Source organism: Sinohyriopsis cumingii, chromosome 2 (genome assembly GCF_028554795.1).
Source record: "Sinohyriopsis cumingii isolate HCF-2022 chromosome 2, ASM2855479v2, whole genome shotgun sequence".
Classification (NCBI taxonomy): Eukaryota; Metazoa; Mollusca; class Bivalvia; order Unionida; family Unionidae; genus Sinohyriopsis; species Sinohyriopsis cumingii.
In genome coordinates this window covers 106,742,494-106,763,175 of record NC_142962.1, presented here as the reverse complement: position 1 = coordinate 106,763,175, position 20,682 = coordinate 106,742,494, and the positions used below count along the sequence as shown (strand labels likewise).

The 20,682-nt window shown below is 36.3% G+C and overlaps 1 protein-coding gene and 1 long non-coding RNA gene across 2 annotated transcripts; one reads left to right on the top strand and one right to left on the bottom strand.

The window, feature by feature from the left end:
• Positions 1-365: 365 nt before the first annotated feature.
• On the bottom strand, positions 366-3,576 carry LOC149805571 (uncharacterized). Its single transcript, XM_089936434.1, has one exon. The coding sequence runs from the start codon at positions 2,857-2,859 to the stop codon at positions 2,167-2,169; it is 693 nt and encodes a 230-aa protein (XP_089792560.1). The 5' UTR covers positions 2,860-3,576; the 3' UTR covers positions 366-2,166.
• Positions 3,577-15,589: 12,013 nt separating this feature from the next.
• LOC149805570 (uncharacterized) lies at positions 15,590-19,083 on the top strand. Its single transcript, XR_016414913.1, has 2 exons — positions 15,590-15,758; positions 18,917-19,083. It is a non-coding gene; the product is annotated as an uncharacterized LOC149805570 (long non-coding RNA).
• The last annotated feature ends 1,599 nt before the right edge of the window (positions 19,084-20,682 follow it).

Sequence of the window (20,682 nt, the reverse complement as noted above, 5' to 3'; positions counted from 1 at the left end):
ATATAAACGGCCTTACACAGCCGGATTGTTTATACCTCGTATTAGGTTAGATATCACTCTGTGACAACGGAGATAGAATCCAGTCAACTTCTCTTGCATTAATGTGCAGAGACGATGTACTAAAGTTTAGATGACACAGGGTTCGAAACAGCCTTCAGGCAGCAGTGTATTCTGAAATTGTATGAGCTCTGACGAGCGTACACATTGTCCAGTTCTTTAGTTTCTGAGGTCCATAGTTCTTGCATATAGTCTGCTATCCCGTAATACTTAAGTGAAAGTAATCGGTTTTGAAAAACAGCGGAACGTTTGAAGCACGAGTAAATGTACAATAATTAACAAGGAAGACAACCAGCAACAAAAACAAATTCCTAGTTCCATTTTTTATTCAATACAGAGACCTTAATGTTGACTTTACACGAATGCAAATGAGAATTTTATCATAGAAAATAAAGAAGGCTGCTTGAAATGGTCTTTCTTCGCTATTCTAACAACACGAATACCTTGAAGAGCCAGGATAAGTGTTTACTTTGAACCATCTAATCACAAAGGAATACAAATCAAGGAAAATGCCTGGTTCTTTTTATAGTTCCGACTTTTCAATCAACCTCATTAACATACCGTTATTTACTGATATGATGCTAGCTCAGTGGCGTATTGTTAGGTGACGGACAGAGCGGTTGCCCCGAGCGCCAGAGTTCTTGGAGCGCCAAACCCATGGTCGCCAGAGGGTCTTGGTGCGCCAAAACCCCTTTGCACCATCATTGTCGCCCCGGGCGCCATTTACCCTTATTACGCTACTGTGCTAAATCAGGCCTGGTGAGACTAGGATAATTTACAATTACTACGTAATGCAGGTTGGATTATGGACTCAGTTTCTAAAAAATAGACTAAAATATATTATGTAAAAGTTAAAATGTAACAAATTTGTATTCATTAGAAACTATTTTGATGCAGATGACAATGGCGGGATTTGAAGAAAAACAAACCTTTGGGACTCAGCGCAGACAAAACGTGTAGCTGGTGTTTTATACCTCGACTCTTGAACACAAAGGTTATATCTGAATCTCGTAAAATCTCGAGGTCTGAGAATATTTCTTTGTTGAGGTAAATGAACATCCAGTTTAATTTCAATTGATCTTGTGCATTATTCAAATTATATATTTAGGAGGGAAACATAACAAATATAAGTATCGAGGAGTACAATGACGATATTGGATTTGTTGGCATTCGTAACAATGCAGGGTGACTTGCTGATGAATTTTCATTGTCATGATCTGCTTGATAGAAATATGAGTGAAACTGTGTTAATGATTGAAATCTTCTTCTCCCCACTTAATTCAAATGTGAGATATTAATTTTTTTAATATTGGAAATGCAAATAATGCTTACTGTCCCCGTGCTTTAGCGTCAATCTTTTAGAAATCGTAATACCACCCGCCTGTATGTTACCGTATCTGGACCAAAAGTGCCATGTTGAAATTGAAAAGTTTGTAACTATGTGATCTCTTTGGCTATATCAGAGGGAGAATTGTAAAAGTTGGTGCAGTTGAAACACCTTTTTAGTTATGACATTCTTATCAATTTAAAGAAAAACTGAAGGTCGCAAAAATTAGTCCTCTTTCTCAAACTCCTTAGTGAGGAAATTAATTAAGGATAAATAAAACAAGGACAAATGTACATGACACTTGAAGAGAAAATTAGTCTTGGGCTACTGGAATCTCTAACTGCCAATCTTGCAAATATATCAAAGCTGTCGTCATTAATCCATACGTTTTACAGAAGGGGTGGTGCTGGTAATATTCAGTGTTAAATTAAAGATTTATTATGGTTGGATTGCATTAGTCTAATTTGCTTTCAACGCGATGCAAATAATTAATTCGCCGTAAAGTTATGGTCAGCATTTTCTAAGAAAACCATTACAATTGACTAAACTTATTTCTTTAAAGTATTGATCGAATCTTGTAATTATCGCCAGTTATTTTGCATTAATTCGTTCAATAAGTTAATCAATAATATATTCTTAAGTCTATTTAAGTAAAATAGTTCAACATGAAAAGTTTACCTAAGCAAAAACACACCTTCGATTTTTCAGCACAGCCTTTGAAACTAAAAAGCAGACATATTGTTTGTTTACAATATGCCAGACCAGTTCCTAACGTCCGAGAATTATCTGATATCCATCCTTCTAAACACTGGCCGTATCGGATTTTGTTTAGCTCTCACTGACATTGGTTTGCCATAGTTAATTGCTCGGTCTGGAGGTTTGTTTTTCTTCTCATTTTCTCGACGTTTATTTTCCACAATTATTTTTAATTTCCTCTCTTTTTCCGTCATATTGTCCGGAAACAAAATCTTGTTTTGCTTTCCTGCTGATTCTGCATTATCACGTTCTGAATTGTCTTTCGTTTCCATGGGGTTCTTTAACTTGCTACCCATCTGCGGCTGCTGAAGACAGTACGGTATCATTCGAAACATGAAGTTGTAAGAATTTAACTTTCTGCACGGGAATAAGGTGCAATTACGAGGAGAGTGGGACAAGTTACCCGCCCAGCAAGGTTGAGGTTTTAATTCAGTATTGGTTCGATCAAATGGGTACCAGACTACTAACTTATCTTTTTCCTCTTCCTCGGTCTGGAAATACGTTGACAAACTAGACATTCCTAGTTTGTATGATTCAAGTTCTTCTTCCAGCAACGACGACTGATGATCCAGGTCTTTCATTTTCTTCCAATGAGACACACTGAGGGCTTTGAAACTTTCTCTTAGTTTCTGTGTAGCCTTTTTCTCCATCATCAACGATTTCTTAGTGGTTTCCATTGTTCTATCTTTAATCACTGAAATTCTCGATCTCTGTGCCATTTTTGAGGTCGATCAGGCGGTTTAATATATAAACGTTTGCACAAAGGCTCCCAAATTGTAGTTCCTAGTTCTGAAACATTCGAAACCTTTCATCGAAAACATCGAGTAAACGTTTCTTTTTTTTAAATCACAAGATTTTCTATGCACATCGTTCACTATTTTTATTATTTCCAATTATTTCTTGCATTATAATTCATACATGAAAGCATCTGCAAGAAGCCGCACATTATTCCCAGTAGAGTAGTATAGTTTCAATCTGATTTGTAGAAATATTCCGTCAGAATCAATTATGTATGTTTGGCTCTGTTGAAAAGTCGGATTTTATAAGGCTAGGTTGATAAAAGGACGGAATCTTCTTATAATTTCAATACATACATGGATATCGGATAAATAAAATAAAAAATTCGCACTGAGATAACTGAATCTGTGTATATTTCCTGCATGACAGTAACATCCGATATACACTGAGTTCGTTCGTATTTCCTGCTTGACAGTTTGCGTCAGACACATTGTTCAGACAGATATTATAAATATTTATTTAACTATTCAACAACTTTGATTAACTTTCCGAAAGCAAACGTCTTGTTCTGAATGAGACAGTCAAAACAGGCGATATCCACTGCAGACGAAAATTTTCGCAAACTCAGTTTCTCTTTTGGATCAAAATTAACCCTCATGTACTGATATCAGATTATCATAATCCGTCAATAACATGTCATTAACATTCTCACAGATCATATACAGCTGTCCAGTTACTGTCCCAACATTATATCTACTGCCTTATGGTCAGGTAACAGATTTTAGACGCACAGGTAAACTAATGTGTATTCACCAGATGTCGAAGAAAGCTGTCTCTGCCTCGAATTAACTTCGCTTAAATAGTAAATATGAATTATAGATTGTTTCGTGGGAGCCAGGCTTGCTCTTTCATTTCAGTCCTCGTGATCAATAATTCTTTTGTGTGTGTGTTTGCTTCCCTGTTAGCCATGGATTCGCAATTATACTATACCAAACCATCTGAAGAATTAAAGTTTCACTTATTATCGTCCACATTTTGTCTGATATAAGACACCAAGCTGCCAGTCAAATAAATAATTAACCGTTCTTCGCCCCCTTTCATAACCTGCGTTCATGTAATCAACGTGCTATTAAAATGCACGACAGCGCTTACATAAAATAACTATTGAACTTTTGCATAACGTTTTATGGTATAGTATTACGTACTTTATTGGCTAAATAATGTAAAAACTAAATCGGAAAGGCGCGTTTAAATACTACCGCAGACTGTTATAAGCCCATATGCCGCTTTCAAATTTAACACATTGGTGTTATTGCTATGTACTTTTATTTCCTTTTTACATATTTCTGTCTTTATTTTATTATGAGGATATAAACTATATTTCAGATGACATGAAATCATTTATGAATAGGTTTGAACACAAATAATATTTATTTTTGTATTATTGCTTTGAAACATGTTATAAGTGTGTGCCACTGGTACTTATTTTGAGTGATTTTTATCGTACAATTTCTATGTATTTTATTTATTACTGTTGAATGTAATTCATACTAAATATTCGTCTTTTTGGATTCATAAAAACACGCACTGAAGATATGATAAAGGTTGTAGTGCAAACAAAAGGATAAAGCTTACAAATTTGATAGATCCAAAAAATGAACCTAATTGGATTAAGCCAAAAAACACTGGCATAAAACCCGACATGGAAAAATCTGACTCACTGAATTGTTAAATTGATCGTAATGAATACAGTGTTAATTTATTTAGAGAATTTATTTGCTTTTGGCTTTAAAGTGTATTGATGTCGCTGTCATTACAATAGAAAATTGAACGTTTTGTCAGCAAGATCTAAATGATCTTCCTTACTATGAGAATAGTGTCCAGTCATTTTGACATATAAAAAAATGCAATTTCTCCATTGTGCTTTTAACAAGGTATCAAAGAATTTATTGTGCAAAGAACCTAAACATCAATGAAAAACCAAAAATTATATTCTTCCTAACATTTATAATCACCTTTCCATGAATATAAAGTAAGGCCCTGAGATGTACCAAGATCACTTCTCTACTTGATAATATGGAAGAACTACAAAGAGATAAAACTAGAATAGATTCGTTTTTGCATGCAAAAACATATTTTCCAAACCCCATCCCCAATTAATGTAAAATAATAACTGGCTTTTAAGGCTCGTAATTTAGTCGTCCAAGAATAAAATCGAAATGGTTCAATCAATGTGAGTAGCAACCTGAAAGATATGGCGTTGCAACACTTTCTATTAGTTTGACATTTATGTAGCAGGGCGGCAAGGAAGCTGAAGTCATGGACTAAAAAGCTACAGCAAAACAAAACAAAAACGTGTCAGTCCCAAACATTAAAAATAAGAAAACTTGTAACATTTGCTAAACCAACATGCAAATATAATCAATTCATCTGACATATGCCTACAAACATGCACGACAAATTTCATTCTATACGTCGAAAGTTTCTGTTAAATAAACCACTTTATGTACAAAATAACATAAAAATTTTAACCGCTCCGGTGGCCTAGTGATTAGAGCGTCCGCCTCGGATGCTGGAGGTCGTGGGTTCAATCTTCGTTAAAAATCCGAATCACACACACATAAAAATTACTTCCAAATTTCATTTGACTACCTCAAAGGACGTTTGCTTTTTCATTTATGTATACATTATTCTGTAAAGAAAAAAGGTACAAAACATCGACAAAAGTTCATTAATATGTAAATAAAACAAATTGGAAAAATTGCTACACTAGCCCTAAAATGTACTCTTATTGTCTACTTAGTAATACAATTGTTCTCACTAAAAACTGTTCTCTACCTCAAGCAATATTTACTTGAATAGATATTTTTTTAATGAAAAAATTTCTCCAAATTTAAGTCCAAAATAAAAAAACATTATAATTAAAAACTACATTTCAATGACATAAATTCAAAACAACCACAAACTGGACGAAAAAGAAAAACAAATTAAATTTTAAGCTAAAATACTACAGAAATTAATCTTTAGATATTATTCAAGCTTTAAATTGTCCTTCTTGGAAAATATCGTTTTAAAAATGTAACTGTAATAATATAACATAAAATAGTTTATTATGCAAATACTTATGAGTGTGCAATAGAGCAAAGTTCGGAACACTTAGTTACAAATAATAAGTGTGATTAGTGCTACATAGTGCTACAAAGACCGAAGAACCTGATAACTTGCAGAAAGTACGCATACTGTCTACCTAAAAATTTACAAGCTGTCAAAATAAGGGCAATTATCTTTGTCGAGGCAAGTGAAAACGAACAGCAGGGAGGGTGAACAGACCACTTTTTAGACAAGTCCATTCGCGAAAACAAAGCTTCCTACGAAAATGAAAATACAAGCGTCAATAACGCCAAACCGAAACTTCTAACCGATCGAGGTCTCTAATTGGGTATTTTATCTTTGACGCTTGCATTTGCAAATTTGTAAGCGTGTTCGTTTACTTACCCGGACACTCACTCAATGGTCGTCACCCTCCCTGCTGCTGTAGCGTAATTAAATCAATATTATATCAATAATAACGCTAACCATGGAATCTCATACAAATAAACTAGCTCGACAGCGAATAGAGGCAATTAAAAACATATCTTCCAGTTCGTGATTCTGTCAAACAAAAGTTACAAGAGCGTCACGAGTTTTAGGTGGAATTTACAGAAAGTGCCGAACAATTAATCAAACCAATTACAAAGGCTACCGAACGAGTTACAAAGGCTACCGTGGGTCTTCTTCCCACGTTGGAGAAAACCGATGTAGCAACTGGAAAAATAGCAAAAAGAACTAAAGAAAAACGATTCTAAGACAACATGCAGGTGAAATAGCTGCTGCTCAATTAATACCATAAATACTTGAAGGTATTGACCAAGCTCGTGCTAAAGGATCGTATACCAGAATCAGAACAAGAACCAGCAATAGAAATAACTGAAACAACTGATAAATTCACTGAAGAAAATATTACCACAATAAAATAAATAAAACTTAACGGCATGGAAGAATTGTTTGCGTTTGCCGTGAACAGTTTTAATCGGCGAAAAACGTTCTGGAACCTGAGTATGCTGATGATAATGTAGGTAATGAAGCTTGCTACGAATGGATATATAGGGAAGCTTGCTAAGAATGGATATATCGCATACACTATGGAGTTGGTCATGCCCAATAGTAATCCAGGATATTATAGATTTATTAATGGAGTAGATAACTATCTTGCACAGTTACAACAACAACAGCCAGTACTAAAAACAATCACAGCCAGTGTTACAACAACCAGGTAAAAAATCCGAGAAAGGTCTTGCCGCTGGCCGTGTAAAAACAAAACAAAAAAACTTCCGTTGTCTGACAAACTTTGTCCCAATAGCGTCCTTGCTGATGTTGATAGACCAGAAGTTTTGATTGGCGGCAGACGAGCCGGCAATAATCCCCCAGAAATCGTTAATGAAGCAGTCGCTATTTGTCAGAGATTATTTACAGGGGTATCATGGACATTAATGTTTATAGGTTCCTCATCGATGAAATCGTTGATGATTACCACAGTGATTGAGGGTATGCAATTAGATACAATGACTAAAATAAGATGATCATACATAATACTCAACGTGAACCTGTAATGGTCAGGGTGATAAATTCGCGATTACCAACATACGAAGCGATTTACGGGGATGGACTCGGTCATGTTGTTCAGGGTCTATTTGGAGGAATAGCCCCCAAAACAATACCGATTGTAATCAGCTGGGAATGAAAGCTACTGATGTTGTTCATGGGTACTGTTGGTGATGTTGCCAGCAAAGCATTCTCAACAATCAAGGACAGACTAGCACGATTAATACGACGAAAGACACAGCCAGCAAAATTCCCCAGCACTGAAGTTATGCCTGCAAATGTTAGTAAAATAATAAATCAAGCTACAAATGAATGATTGAAAGAATTAGCCGATGAAGAAGCTCGGAATGTAACTGCAAATATGGAAACGGGTAGTGGCTTATCTCCTAGTCGCCGACGTTAAACGTCGATGATGCATCATTTTGGACATCAGCAAATATAAATAATGTTCAAACCTGTATCTGATCCAGCATTTGACATGGACGCACCATTCATCAAAGATGAATCGATACGTGATTATCAATATCATTCTTATGAAGTGCGACAGGCAGATCAGCGTGGGCGAATTGAGGTGCAAGTTCAGGATACAAGTAGATATTTCTTGCCCGCCGAGGTATTCATTGGAGTTCAGGATAAACACCGATGGTAATCCTTATGGTGATGCGCAGAATGGATTTGTAAATAACCGAATTATGGCATTATTGATGGTCGGGAAATAGAGGTTTGTAATATTGATGTTGATGTTGCTACGACGATATTGGGGGCTATCCCGATTCAGCGATGAATATTCACGGTCTGCTGGTCCGCCAATGATGCTAGCAAAAGATACCACTGATCACGCTGATGGCAGACCTTATACTTTGCCGCGTCCTAGAAAGGTTACTGCTGCGGCTGACGACGCCGATGTTGAAAGCTTATTCTTTGTGAATGAAAATTTTAATCGATGATTTTCAGCACGTAAAAATCAAATTGATGTTATGGGGAGATTTAGCTGTGGTATACCACTGTCACATATCTTTGGTTTTGTAGAAATGTTAGAAAAGTTATTTTCGGGGCAAAACACACAGTTGCTCTTCCTCGAAAGGACACGGACGACGATGGTATCTGGCACGCTGAAGGCGGTAATGCGGGAGAAACTGAATCGCTTCATGGAAAAGTGACACTGACGAATCGTTCGTTGTGGATGCCAGTAATATCACCATCAATCGATGAAGAACAACGGTTGCTTTCTTTTATGAGTCAAGGTGTTAAATAAATGCTGTCATAGTTGACAATGACTACAGACTCGATCGAGAGTAGCACTGTTGGTACATTTGCATGGCAGATCGCATCACATCATGGAGTTTCCGCGCCACGACATATATTTACAGCTTTTCAAGACACCAGACGACAGAATTCGCAAATACATAATCATATGGTATTTTACAAACTTGGGGTTATTAAAGTTTCTTTGAGGATAAATGGACACCAAAAACCGTCTAAAGAAGTGTTGCTGGATTTTGAAAATAATCACGTTGCGTGTGCTTATTATCGCTTAATGACATTCATGCAGCGTGATCAAAATGTAGATTCGGGGCTTGCAAATGTCTCAGCGAAATTTCTCAACATTATATCCGATCTATTATTTCTCGCTGGAACACCTTGATTTGTTCAGTCACTCGTTGATATACATTTTCGAGCTCGAGTAAGTGCACTGCCAGCTGGCGTTGCTAAATATAGAGCAATCGCTGTTGTACTCAGCGACAAAACAATGTTGCTTGAAGGTGTTGGGGGACTAATGAGAGTTATTGATGCCCCAGTGGAAAACATGTAACTAAATCACTCATGATATTATAATATCATCATGTTAGTGTTACTCTGACTCCTGGTCAGATTAAAAAGCTACAATCGGTATCGAAAAGGAACTGGAATAAAAATATTACTGAAATCAGAACAGCTCGCAGGTAGTCCAAATAAATGATCACTGACAGAACGTCAACCCAGGCACTTTAATGAAGCAAAACGATCAAAGACCGGTGTTAGATTAAATCTTTCTGCAGATGTCATTAAAGACGCAGTCAAGACGGGTGTTATATTTCCACTTCTTTCAGCTATACCAGCGTTAATAGCCGCTCAATCCATAGCTGTTGCAAAAGCATCTGCGCTTGGTGTTGTTGAAACTGCCGCTGGGATGGCATTAAAGAAAACAACAGGCCAAGGACAAAATATTTCAAAAAAAGGGAAAGGTCAAAGACTGCCAGGAACTCCCCATTCGTGCTACGGTCAATCCAAGGGGAAAGGTTTAAGACCACCTGGGACACTTCGCTGATTGTTCCTAGGTCCCATTTTGATTTACTTGATGCTAAAATTAAACATCAGAGGTGTTTTATGCGTGATCAATTACCAAAAACAACCAAATCGTGTTGAAACCTGTATCAACAAACTCGAAGGAAGTTCTGGTACATGTACTCATTGGGTTGCATACGAGATTGATCCACGTGGAGTTGTTTATTTCGATTCGTATGGTTTGGCGCCATCCAAAGAATTTTTAAAATATGTCGGCGGACTTCAAAACACTCCGACCTAGTAATCAACATTACCAACACAGACAATAACCGATCCGCCAATATGTGACCGTGCAGTAATTGCTGTACTTTACGCTGTGTCAAGGTTGCTGACACCACGTCGTAAAGTCGTGGATGAGAATACATGGGTGTTGGTGAATATACAATGGTAGGTATTCTACTTCGAGTAAGACTCACGGCAAGCCCCAATGTGACTTATTCAAATATGCAACCCTTGACCAGGTCAAGAATGAACTCGCTGATCTTTTGAGTCTCGTAAATGGGGACCAAAATGAAGTCGTTGTTTTCAGGATTAACAAGGACGATTCAAGACGAGCAATATCCCGTTGAAAGATTTTATCCTGCGGGTTCCAGATGCGACCGAAGATAACTTAGCCATGTTTACTAAAAAAGGTAAAGTTAAAAACTCAGAGGAATCAGTTTTAATACTCATAGAAGAGATTACTGGACGCATCAGAAGAATTGGAGATAGTATGTATGGCGATCTCAACATGAGCAAAAATACAATTATTAATGTGAGAGAACCTAAATCAGACGATGATGTGGCAGTAAAATGATACGTAGACGGCAAGATCAACACGATCAGAACTGAGATCGATGATCTCTTACTATCCGCCCGGTGATACAATGACTGGTTCTCTCAATATGACTAATAATCAAATTACTGGTCTTAGAGAACCAGAATCAAACGATGACGCTGCAACGAAGAAGTACGTCGGTGATAGCAACATTCCGATGATGAACCCGTCACTTACAACCAATGATGGAATGACCACATTCAGATCTGAATATCCTAATCATGTTTACAAAATAAATGGAATGGTTGAGAATTTCTTTGGAAAACCAACGGTTATAGGCATAAAACTCTCTGAAATCATGAAGATCACCGACAGTGTAGTATATACAATACCGTCTGGATCAGCATTATGGACACCACTCGATAAATCCATTGAACATCCCGCTGAGGTTACATGTATATACATGTTCTCAGTACACTGTGCTGCAACATTTACGATATCTATTACAATTTCGCGGAGTTATCTACTAGCTGGATCTTCTGGATCTATGTTAGTGATGTTGGAGCAAAGCGAAGATGAAACATTTGAGGCGGAACCCGAAGAAAAATACTTAGGCTTGTTGTGCTATTGGTATCTTGAATTAGTCGCTAAACTACCACCTACTTAAAATATGATGAACTACCCAATTGCCGTTCAACATTTCAGATACGAGCAAGTGTGTTCGTGGTATACCCAACTGAAAAATATAATCAACGAGTACACAGTAAAACTAAAAAAATGCCGCAGACGCGTCGTTGTAACTGATATAGTTGTATAATCTGCATCCGCGGTCGTCGCTAATAGAGTAACTGTCATCGGCGCATTATCAGCCACATACGTGATAGCACCAGTGATAGGAATTAGTGTTTCAGTTGCAACAAGAACTGCTGGTATTCTTAAAATCATCGCAAACAAAAAATATCCACGTGTGCGGTTATAAATTACACGAGTATACAATAAAGTTGCATAAGGGAACGCTGGCATACCCCACACTATCCTCGTTGATATCATCGGGTCTCAGCGATGGAATAATATTAGATCAAGAGTTCACTAGTATACAAAATGTTATCATTCAGTCTCAGTAGGTTCTCATAAAAACGTTGAGTATTGCTGAACAGTTTTCTAAAAACCATCCGATATTTTTCATGCAGCGTTGTTCCAACTTCTCAAATAATACGGAAATGCAAACAAGACATATCAAGCGACTGCTTAAAAGTTACTTATTTTTATTGGAGAAGACAGAACGTTCTTATTTTTTTAAAAGAACAGACCTAGTTCTAGTGTCCCCGAGCCTTCCGTGGAAATGTATCAGTCTTGCGATTGGAACCTTCAAGTATAGCTGGGGACAGGTATACATCAACTGTCCCTTTGCCATAACAAAGCAAAGTTGGTGCAAATGAAAACTCAGCTTAGGTATGAATCGCTCTCTCAGCGTAAGCGAAATCTAAAAGCGTTAATGGGGCTGCAAAAATCGCAATTGTCCTCAAACTTCATAGTGGGGAAACAAATCAAATCACAATGATTTTTTAAAAAGTTGTGATTACATGTTTATATGAACTGGATTTTATTCAATCACATATTAAAAGGATCTAACAGACAATGATTTAAAAAAAAAATAAAACCATCGTAATTAAATACACCTTTGTTACATTAATGAGTAAATTTTATTTCCGTCAGTTCATTTAGTATTGTTTCCATTCATAATCGAAGCAATATCGAACAAAATATTATTTACCCACAATAACATCCAAGAAACATGTTACCTAAACAAAAGCATACCTTCGATTTTTCAGCACAGATTTCGAGATTAAAAAGCAGCCAGTTTGTTTCGTATGCTGCATGTCTTGTCAGTTCCTACCATTATCGAATATCTATCCTTCTCAACAATGGTCGCATTGGATTTTGCTAAGCTCTTATGGACACTGGTTTACTATAGTTGGTCTGGAAGTTTGTTTTTCTTCTGGTTTTCTTGAGGTTTATTTTTCACAATTAGTTTTAGTTTCCTTTCTTGCTGATTTTGCGGCGACAGATTTTTCCTCAGTTTCCGTAAGGTTCTTTACCTGATTACCCATCTGTGGTTGCTGAAGAAAGTCCGTTATCATACGAAACATGGAGTTGTAAGCATCTGACTTTCTGCACGGGAATAAGGGGCAATTACATGGAGAGTGGAGCAATTTTCCCACCCAGCAAAGGTTGAGGTTTTAATTCAGTATTGGTTCGATCAAATGGTCCAAGACAACTAACTTGTCCTTCTCCTCTTCCTCAGTCTAGAAATAAGTTGGCAAGCTGGGTATTCCTTCGTTTGTATGATTCAAGTTCTTCTTCCAGGAACGATGACCGATGATCCATGTCTTCCATTTTTTTCCACTTAGAAAATCCGAAGGCTTTGAAGCTTTCACTTAGTTTCTGTGTAGCCTTTTTCTCAAGCATCAATGCTCTCCTGGTGGTTTCTACTGGTCTATCTTTAACCATTGACATCCTAGACCCATGGACAATTTTTGAGGTGATCAAGCTGTTTCGTATGTAAAAGTTTCTGCTAAGGCTCTTCCAAATTTTAGATACTCGTTATGATAATCATCGATAATCGTTATGATAATCATCGATACTCGTTATGATAATCATCGAAACCTTCGAATTCTTTTTATCAACAATATGAAGGCCATTTGTCTCATTAAATCATGGGAGTGCTATGCACATCATTAACGATTTTGCAATATTTTACAATAGAATTCCAACATAATTCTTGTCTGATAGAAAATGCGAGAATCCACACGTCATCCACGTTAACGTAGCCTAGTTTCAATCAGATTTCTAGAAATATCCCTCTAGAATCAATTATGTCTGTTTGGCTCCATGGAAACGTCGAATTTCACACACATGAATATCAGCTCTAGAAAAGGATATAACACTGACACTTTCATTTTTTTTATTCAAATGCTAATATAAAGCTTCGGTCTGAGATTCACTTATTATGCATATCTCCTTTTTGACAGCTAACATCAATATACATTAGTTTTGTGTACATTTCCTGTATGACAGTTAACATCCGATAAACACTGATTTAGTGTACATTTCCTGCAAGATAGGTAACAACAGACATATACTGATTTTGTGTACATTTCCTGCTCTATAGTTAACATCACATTGTTCAGATAAATATTAGAAATATTTCTTTAACTAAGCAACAATTTCATTTCCGAAAGCAAAAGCCCGATATAGAATGCAATAGTTGAGGCCGACGATATTCTCTACAGACGGAAAAATTCACATTGATTGCATACTTAGATTATCTCTTTCGGATTAAAATAAACCCTTATAAATTAATATCAAATTGTCATAATCCGTCAGTAATCTGTAAATATTATCATTTCAGATCATATACAGCAGTACAATTACTATCCAATCATTATAGCTACTGCTTTATTGTCAGAACAAAGATTGTAGACTCATAGTTTTCCATATTTCGTGTACACCAGAGACCTAAAATACTGTCTTGATTTTCGCTTCAATAGTTTGGCATGAATTATTGATTACCAATACTCCATGGATGCTACGCTTGCTCTTTCTCATTAGTCTTCAATATTGGTAATTATTTTGTTTTCACATTCACTTTTCCAGCAATGTATTTATTGGCTTTTCTAGCAGATATTTCTCGTTTAAGAATTGAAAGTTCTCGTATTTGTGGAATAACATTTTCATTCAATGTTTACAAGTGTTTGATAAGAGACCAATGTTTCAATCAATTACGTGATTACCTTCTCTTTGCCATGTTTTTATTACTTGCATTTATGCAGTCAACGTGTTAAAAACAGGTGAATACGCTAATATAAAACGGTTTTGTGTATTTCTATAGCATTTTGTAGAATACAGTTTCGTACTTTATGAGTCAAATAATGCAAAGCCTAAATCGAAAAGAGATCTTTTTAATAATACCTCAAAATGCAATAAGACCTATGAATACATAACGCTTTCACATTTAACGTATGACCGTTCGTATTATGTACCTTGATTTCCTTTCCTCCGTTTTCTGTCCTTTGAATCTCTCACATTAAACATGTGCTTTGTGATGGTATCCGTTATATTCCATGTAATATAAAAATAATGCTTGAATAGTTTTGAATACCACTAGATTTACTGAATTTTCTTTCTCGTGCATTATTGATATAAAACATATCATAAGTGTAAGTCAATTGGTACCTTTTTAAGGATATTCTCTCCATAATGCATTTATTAATATTGAATATGTTTCATAACCTGTATTCATATTTCGCAATTATTAAATCACGCATTGAAGATATGGTAGTGATTATAGTTCAAACAAAGAATACATGATTAACAAATTTGATAGATCCAAAAACAAACCTCTTCAGTTTAATATGTTTGACACTGACTTAAAACTCCTAATGGAAAAATCTGCACATGAATTATTTATAGTAATTGATCCTAATGAAAATAACATAAATTAATTTAGCGCTTTGATGTTTTCTTTTTTTGTACAAAAGCTAATAGGTAGGAATTTTACGTACTAATGGAACGGTCATATTACTTGATATGGAATATAATAGAGACAAACCAAAAGTTTCTAAAATTGTCTTCTATAGGATAAAGTATCCGGTCTTTACAATAGAGAAAATGCAGTTTTTCCGGTCGGTGTCTTTTGAATGAGTTTAACACGTCTGAAAATCCATTAATGAAAAACTAAAATTAAAATATTCCTTCATAGTTTCTCGACCCATGAAAGTTATAATAGTGTTTAATTGGGTAAAGAATCATCGTTACATAAAAAAAATCATATGAATATATGGTGAAGGCTCGTGTTATATCAAATTAGTTAAGATTCAAATCCTATTTCTCGACTTATAAATTGTAAAGAATAAGCCGAATATAAAAAAATAAGGCGAAATATATCTCTCCCAGCGCGACAATTAATGTTATATATCACACTGGTACGCAACAGAAGGAAAGGAAACAAATTATATCCATTTGGGTAGCATACAGAAGGCTTCAGCTTTGCAAAACATAGGGCTAGTTAAACATTTGTTCAACAGAAGCAACAGGAGGCTGAAGACCTAGGACAAAGAAGGTGCCAACGTTGCAAGTCCAGGGTGGATACGTAAGGTATGACTATTTTAGATTTACACGAAAGATAATCAGGTTGATACCAGCCACATAACTAGAATGTTGTTTACTTAAATCAATCAAACAATTACTTATGTAAAGTGGCTCCAGTATCAGTTTCGTCGTGAAGTGTAGACTATCTTTTACCACTTCTACAAATACGAATATCGTGTTTGAATCTTTAAATCACAAAGTAATGAAGACAAGGGATGGTGATTGGACCCTTGGTATTTCCAAAATATTTTTCAATCTCATCACCTACAACCGAAACGTCAGATGTTGGACCTTTGTGTTAGTGACTGCCTACTACATAATGCATGCTGGATCAAGAGACCTGCTACCGGATACTGGACCAAGAACACAGGAAATTATTATTATGATTGCATATAAACTTTAATATGCTATTCTTTGAAAACATTAGGTCTTAAACATGTAAATATTTTGATATAATCAAAAATATTATTTTCTTACGCAAATGACCATGGATGTGGCTTACAGCAAACTTGTGAACTCTTAGGTCCAGAGAGTAAAGGTGACTGCTACTAAAATAGACTAGAACCTCGTTGCCTGCGGACAGCTCAGATAGTTTCTACATGAAAGGTTACCCGTCGCTTACCTATATCTTTATGGGTTTTTTAAATAATCAGCTGCTGCATTGTGCGGTTGGCCCAGGTGATCTGGAGATTTGACCGCCGTATACTTTTACTAATTCTGGTGTCAGATTAGCGAATCCTATTCTTTCTGCGTAATCATCGTCCGAAACGTAGTGACTGTTGTTGTCACCTAACTATATTGTGGCTTCAAACAGTTTTAAGTAAGCTTTCGTGTAATTTCTCAGGGCAACGTTCGTTTCTAAGGGTCTGGTACACAGAGATTAGCGATCTTGAGTGATTTATATTAATGTATGTCTTGGAAATATTGATGTGTTGAACTCGAAAGTATTTTGATTGAAGGCTTTGTTGAGGGCGGCTTTGCTGATTATATCAATCAGCAAACGTTTGAGTAGCTTGTAAAACATCGATCAGATTCTAGAGAGAATGGTGAAAGTTTTCAGTTTCACTCATCGTAATGGATAATTGGCTGTCGTTTTGCTCAAAGTTTGACTTGTGTCCTTTGCAGCTTTAGGTAACACTTTCACACGGTATGCTTGACTCTGGCTTCTTTACAGATGGTTTTGTACTCGTTAGATTGCCCCATCGAATGGAACACGGCACTACTTTCAGTTAGCCACCAACGTACCTATTTAATAAATACTTGTCTTGCAACCACATATCCAAATTAAAATGATCCATCATTTCTAAGCTGCGCTCGTGTTTGATTTTTGTCCTAAGTCGTTAAATCCAGGGGCCCCGAGTGGCCGAGTGGTCTAAAGCGCTCTTCGTTACGGATCACTGCCATCTCACCTCTGTCTGCGTGGGTTCGAGTCTTGGATTCGGCTAATGTGGATATGTGAGAAAGCTTGCCAGTAGCTTCTCGTGGGTCGGTGGTTCTTTCCGGGGTTTTCCTGGGTTCTTCCTCCACCATTAATACTGGCCGCCATGTATAGCCTATCGTGTGCTGAAAAATGGCGTTAAACCCTACAACAACAACAACGTCAAATCCAAAACTTTGGTCTGCATCAACAATAATGCAATAAACTCTGTATATTTAAATTTGTCCAAAGTGTCAGGTTTCCAAACCACGGAGGCATCCAAATGTTTGTTTTCAGCATTTTTTCAGTCCGTCAAAAGATTTTCCAGGTACTCTTGGGAAGGGTACATATTCATTCCAATGCCCATTAGTTTATTATTCAGGTAAAGTCTAATTTGCTCAACAACAAATTGCTGACTGGAACTACTCATGGTTAGGCACCTTGATTGTTGTTGTCCACTTTTGAAAACTTTGGCTTTGAGATACCAATGACTGCTATTCAGATTGATGTAATTTTCTGCATGTTCTTTGGTTTGATTAAAATTTAGTAGAGACTGAGGTAGTCCAAGACGACAGAGTATGAGATTCTCCTCAATGGGATTTTAATATCGCCATCATCGTTGGTGGCATGGCAATTTGATTGAGTCTGACTTGAAACATTCGCAAGAATCTCGGTGCATCATTTTTTTCTTTCATTTTCAGTTCATAATCAAAAACGTCAAATCCTCTGACCGTTTCTGCTCTTGTTTTCTATTCTATTATTTCTGAACGTGTTTATGAGAACTGAAGAGGTATCTGCTTTGTCCTTACCGTGGCGAAGAGGAAGACGCAATACCTTGGCCAAAAGTGGGAAGCTAATTTATAGGGATGTCTTGGTGACCCAACAAGTCTTTAACAGTTTAAAGCACCATATGTTTAGTTCTCTCATGAAAGTACTTTTTGTACTTCTTTTGTTAATGAGGGAGTTCTCAAGAATTGTTTTCTTCGCTTCAAAGATGCTTCTTCTAAAACACGCAGTCCTCAAGTCACCATCAGTTTAAAATGCTGTAGTTTTGACTGGAAGAGTTGCAACTAGCGTTTTTACTGTTGTTGCTGTCAGTAGCACATTTGAAGTTAGGACTAGAAAGTAGATAACCCATACAACTGCTTGGTAAAATTGTCCACGATATTTTTTTCTTGCCAACTCAAATGTACAGTCGCTGATCCTATGACACAATACACAACAAAGAATTGGCAGAAAACGACGATTTGATTTTGTACAAACACATTCTCTACGCATTGGACTTGACATAATCAACTTTAACTGTTTGAATTCTTTTCTATAGCCAAGTCCTACTCCTCCTGCGGTTGTTGTTTTTGCTTTGATAATGTCATAACTGCTACTACTGCTAGCATTTAAGCTGCAGTGAGAGTGATTTAGTGATAAAAGGTATAGAAGTCTTCGCACGTAAATGTCTCTTTCTCTTGGGTTCCGCTAAAGAAATCTGATACATTTGTCTTCAAAATTCCCTCTAACAGACTCGCCGTTTCATTTTCTCTCCCTTCCTTCTTCCGTTCACAATTCAAAGTTTGCCTCTTCTCTTCTTCTTCTTGCATTCTTTTCGCCCTCTTCTTTCTGCCGTTGTACAAATGCTTCTTCTGCTTCTTTCTCTCGTTGCAAAATAAATTCTCCAATACTTCCTTCTGTTTCTTTCTGAAATCATCCAGAAATGGTAATGATGATGAAGGTAGTACTACTTTTTGTGCAGGTAACAATTCTTGCGGAGACAACCGGAAATCAGCCAAAGCTAAATTGAAGCCATCCTCTTCTGGAAGAAGAATGCCGGTTACAGCTGCATAGTCGTCGTAGTCATCGTTACGAGCATATGATGTATCCGCAGCCATTTTCGGAATATATATGTCCTTATGTGTGTTATTCAAATCTGTATTTCCACGTTAAGGAATATTTCATATTTCTATTTTTGCTCCTTCTCTCTCTGTCTCTCTGTCTCTGTCTCTCTCTCTCTCTCTCTCTCTCTCTCGCCTGAACAGATCTTAATATATATCAAGACTATAGACCCTCAATTATACATTTTCTTAATCAATAAGGAGGCGCTATAAAAAGCGAACTCCAATCAAACGAATATAGGCTTCAATTATTAGCTTTTTTACACTAATTTTATACATCAATCCTGCTATTTATTAGGGACTAAACTTACACGAACTGTTGCTATTCTATACTATGTCACCCATACAATAACGAATTGATGAATACTCTGCTACAAATGGTTAAATATAGTTTAGTAACAACATTAATTAAGTAGTGATTCTACCCCTCAACACAATCAAAATAATGTTTAAAAATGATGGAGAAATCAGACAGCATCCGTTACCAAATTAGAATGCAAGATTATTTAAGGCCAAAAATTAAATATTTGAGTGCATGAATTGAACGATATAAAGAAATAAAGACCACACAAGTAAAACAACGATCATTACAAGTTTCTGTTTATGGATGTAACGCTCTGAAATCTGTCCGATGTGACCGGTTGGTGATGTTTTTTACAGTACCCCCAACAAAACAGTATCAATCCGAGCAATAAATGTTTTTAGGAAAACAGAGATCACTTCATTTTCGTTTGACAACATTCATTAATTTGATACAATACACAATTTGAAGCATTATTTGTACAAGCTGAATTTATAAAAGTTCGCTACCCTAAACGTATTGTAAATTTCGGAACTTGTTTTTATCGCTGTAGAAATGCATCAGTTAATCTCACTGGCACAGATTAGAAAAGAAGAAAAAAACATCCATGCAAATCGTTCGTTTCTGGTTTTAAAATATAAAAAATAATATATTATTTAATATAAAATATAAAAAGAAAATCTACGTTTTTTAATAGATACGTGGAGACAGTTCACTCTTTCCCTATATCTCCTCAAAACACATAGATATCCTCTGTATCAAGTTTTTTATTTTCGCGGACAACTCGAACACTGCTGAGGGTCTCGGCGGATCACTGCATGATCTTTCCTAATGTTCATTGAACCGTTAGCTAGCTGTCGTAAACTTTTCATCGGACCACCAGAATGGAATTCGTGGACCACTCGTTCACTGAATATTTAAACTTGTTACTTTTTGCAACTACTAAATACTATAACACACGTACTCATGAAATGCAGTGCATTGGCAATGGACAGCTGGAAAGGTGTAAATACCCATAATTTTTCGCAATCTGTTTCATATTCACAAGAAAGATAAAGAAAATCAGTGAATTTCCATGTGTTTCATCGTATTCAAAATGATTGTTCTATCATCCGAGATACCAGTAAAGTCTTTAAAATGGAAGGAACAGAGATGTACTGAGAGGAAAATCGGAAGGCATATAAAAACATGTATACTCGACATTTGATAGCTCTTATTTACATTCTGAAGGGTTATTCAAAACACGTCTCTGTTGAACTTGCGTTGTATTATTTTTTTGCTCATAAGGCGATAAACATTAAGCAAATATGACAACACATTATGCAA

Excerpts from the sequence above, each read along its gene's own strand:
- LOC149805571 (XM_089936434.1), bottom strand. The coding sequence starts at position 2,859 with ATGGCACAGAGATCGAGAATTTCAGTGATTAAAGATAGAACAATGGAA.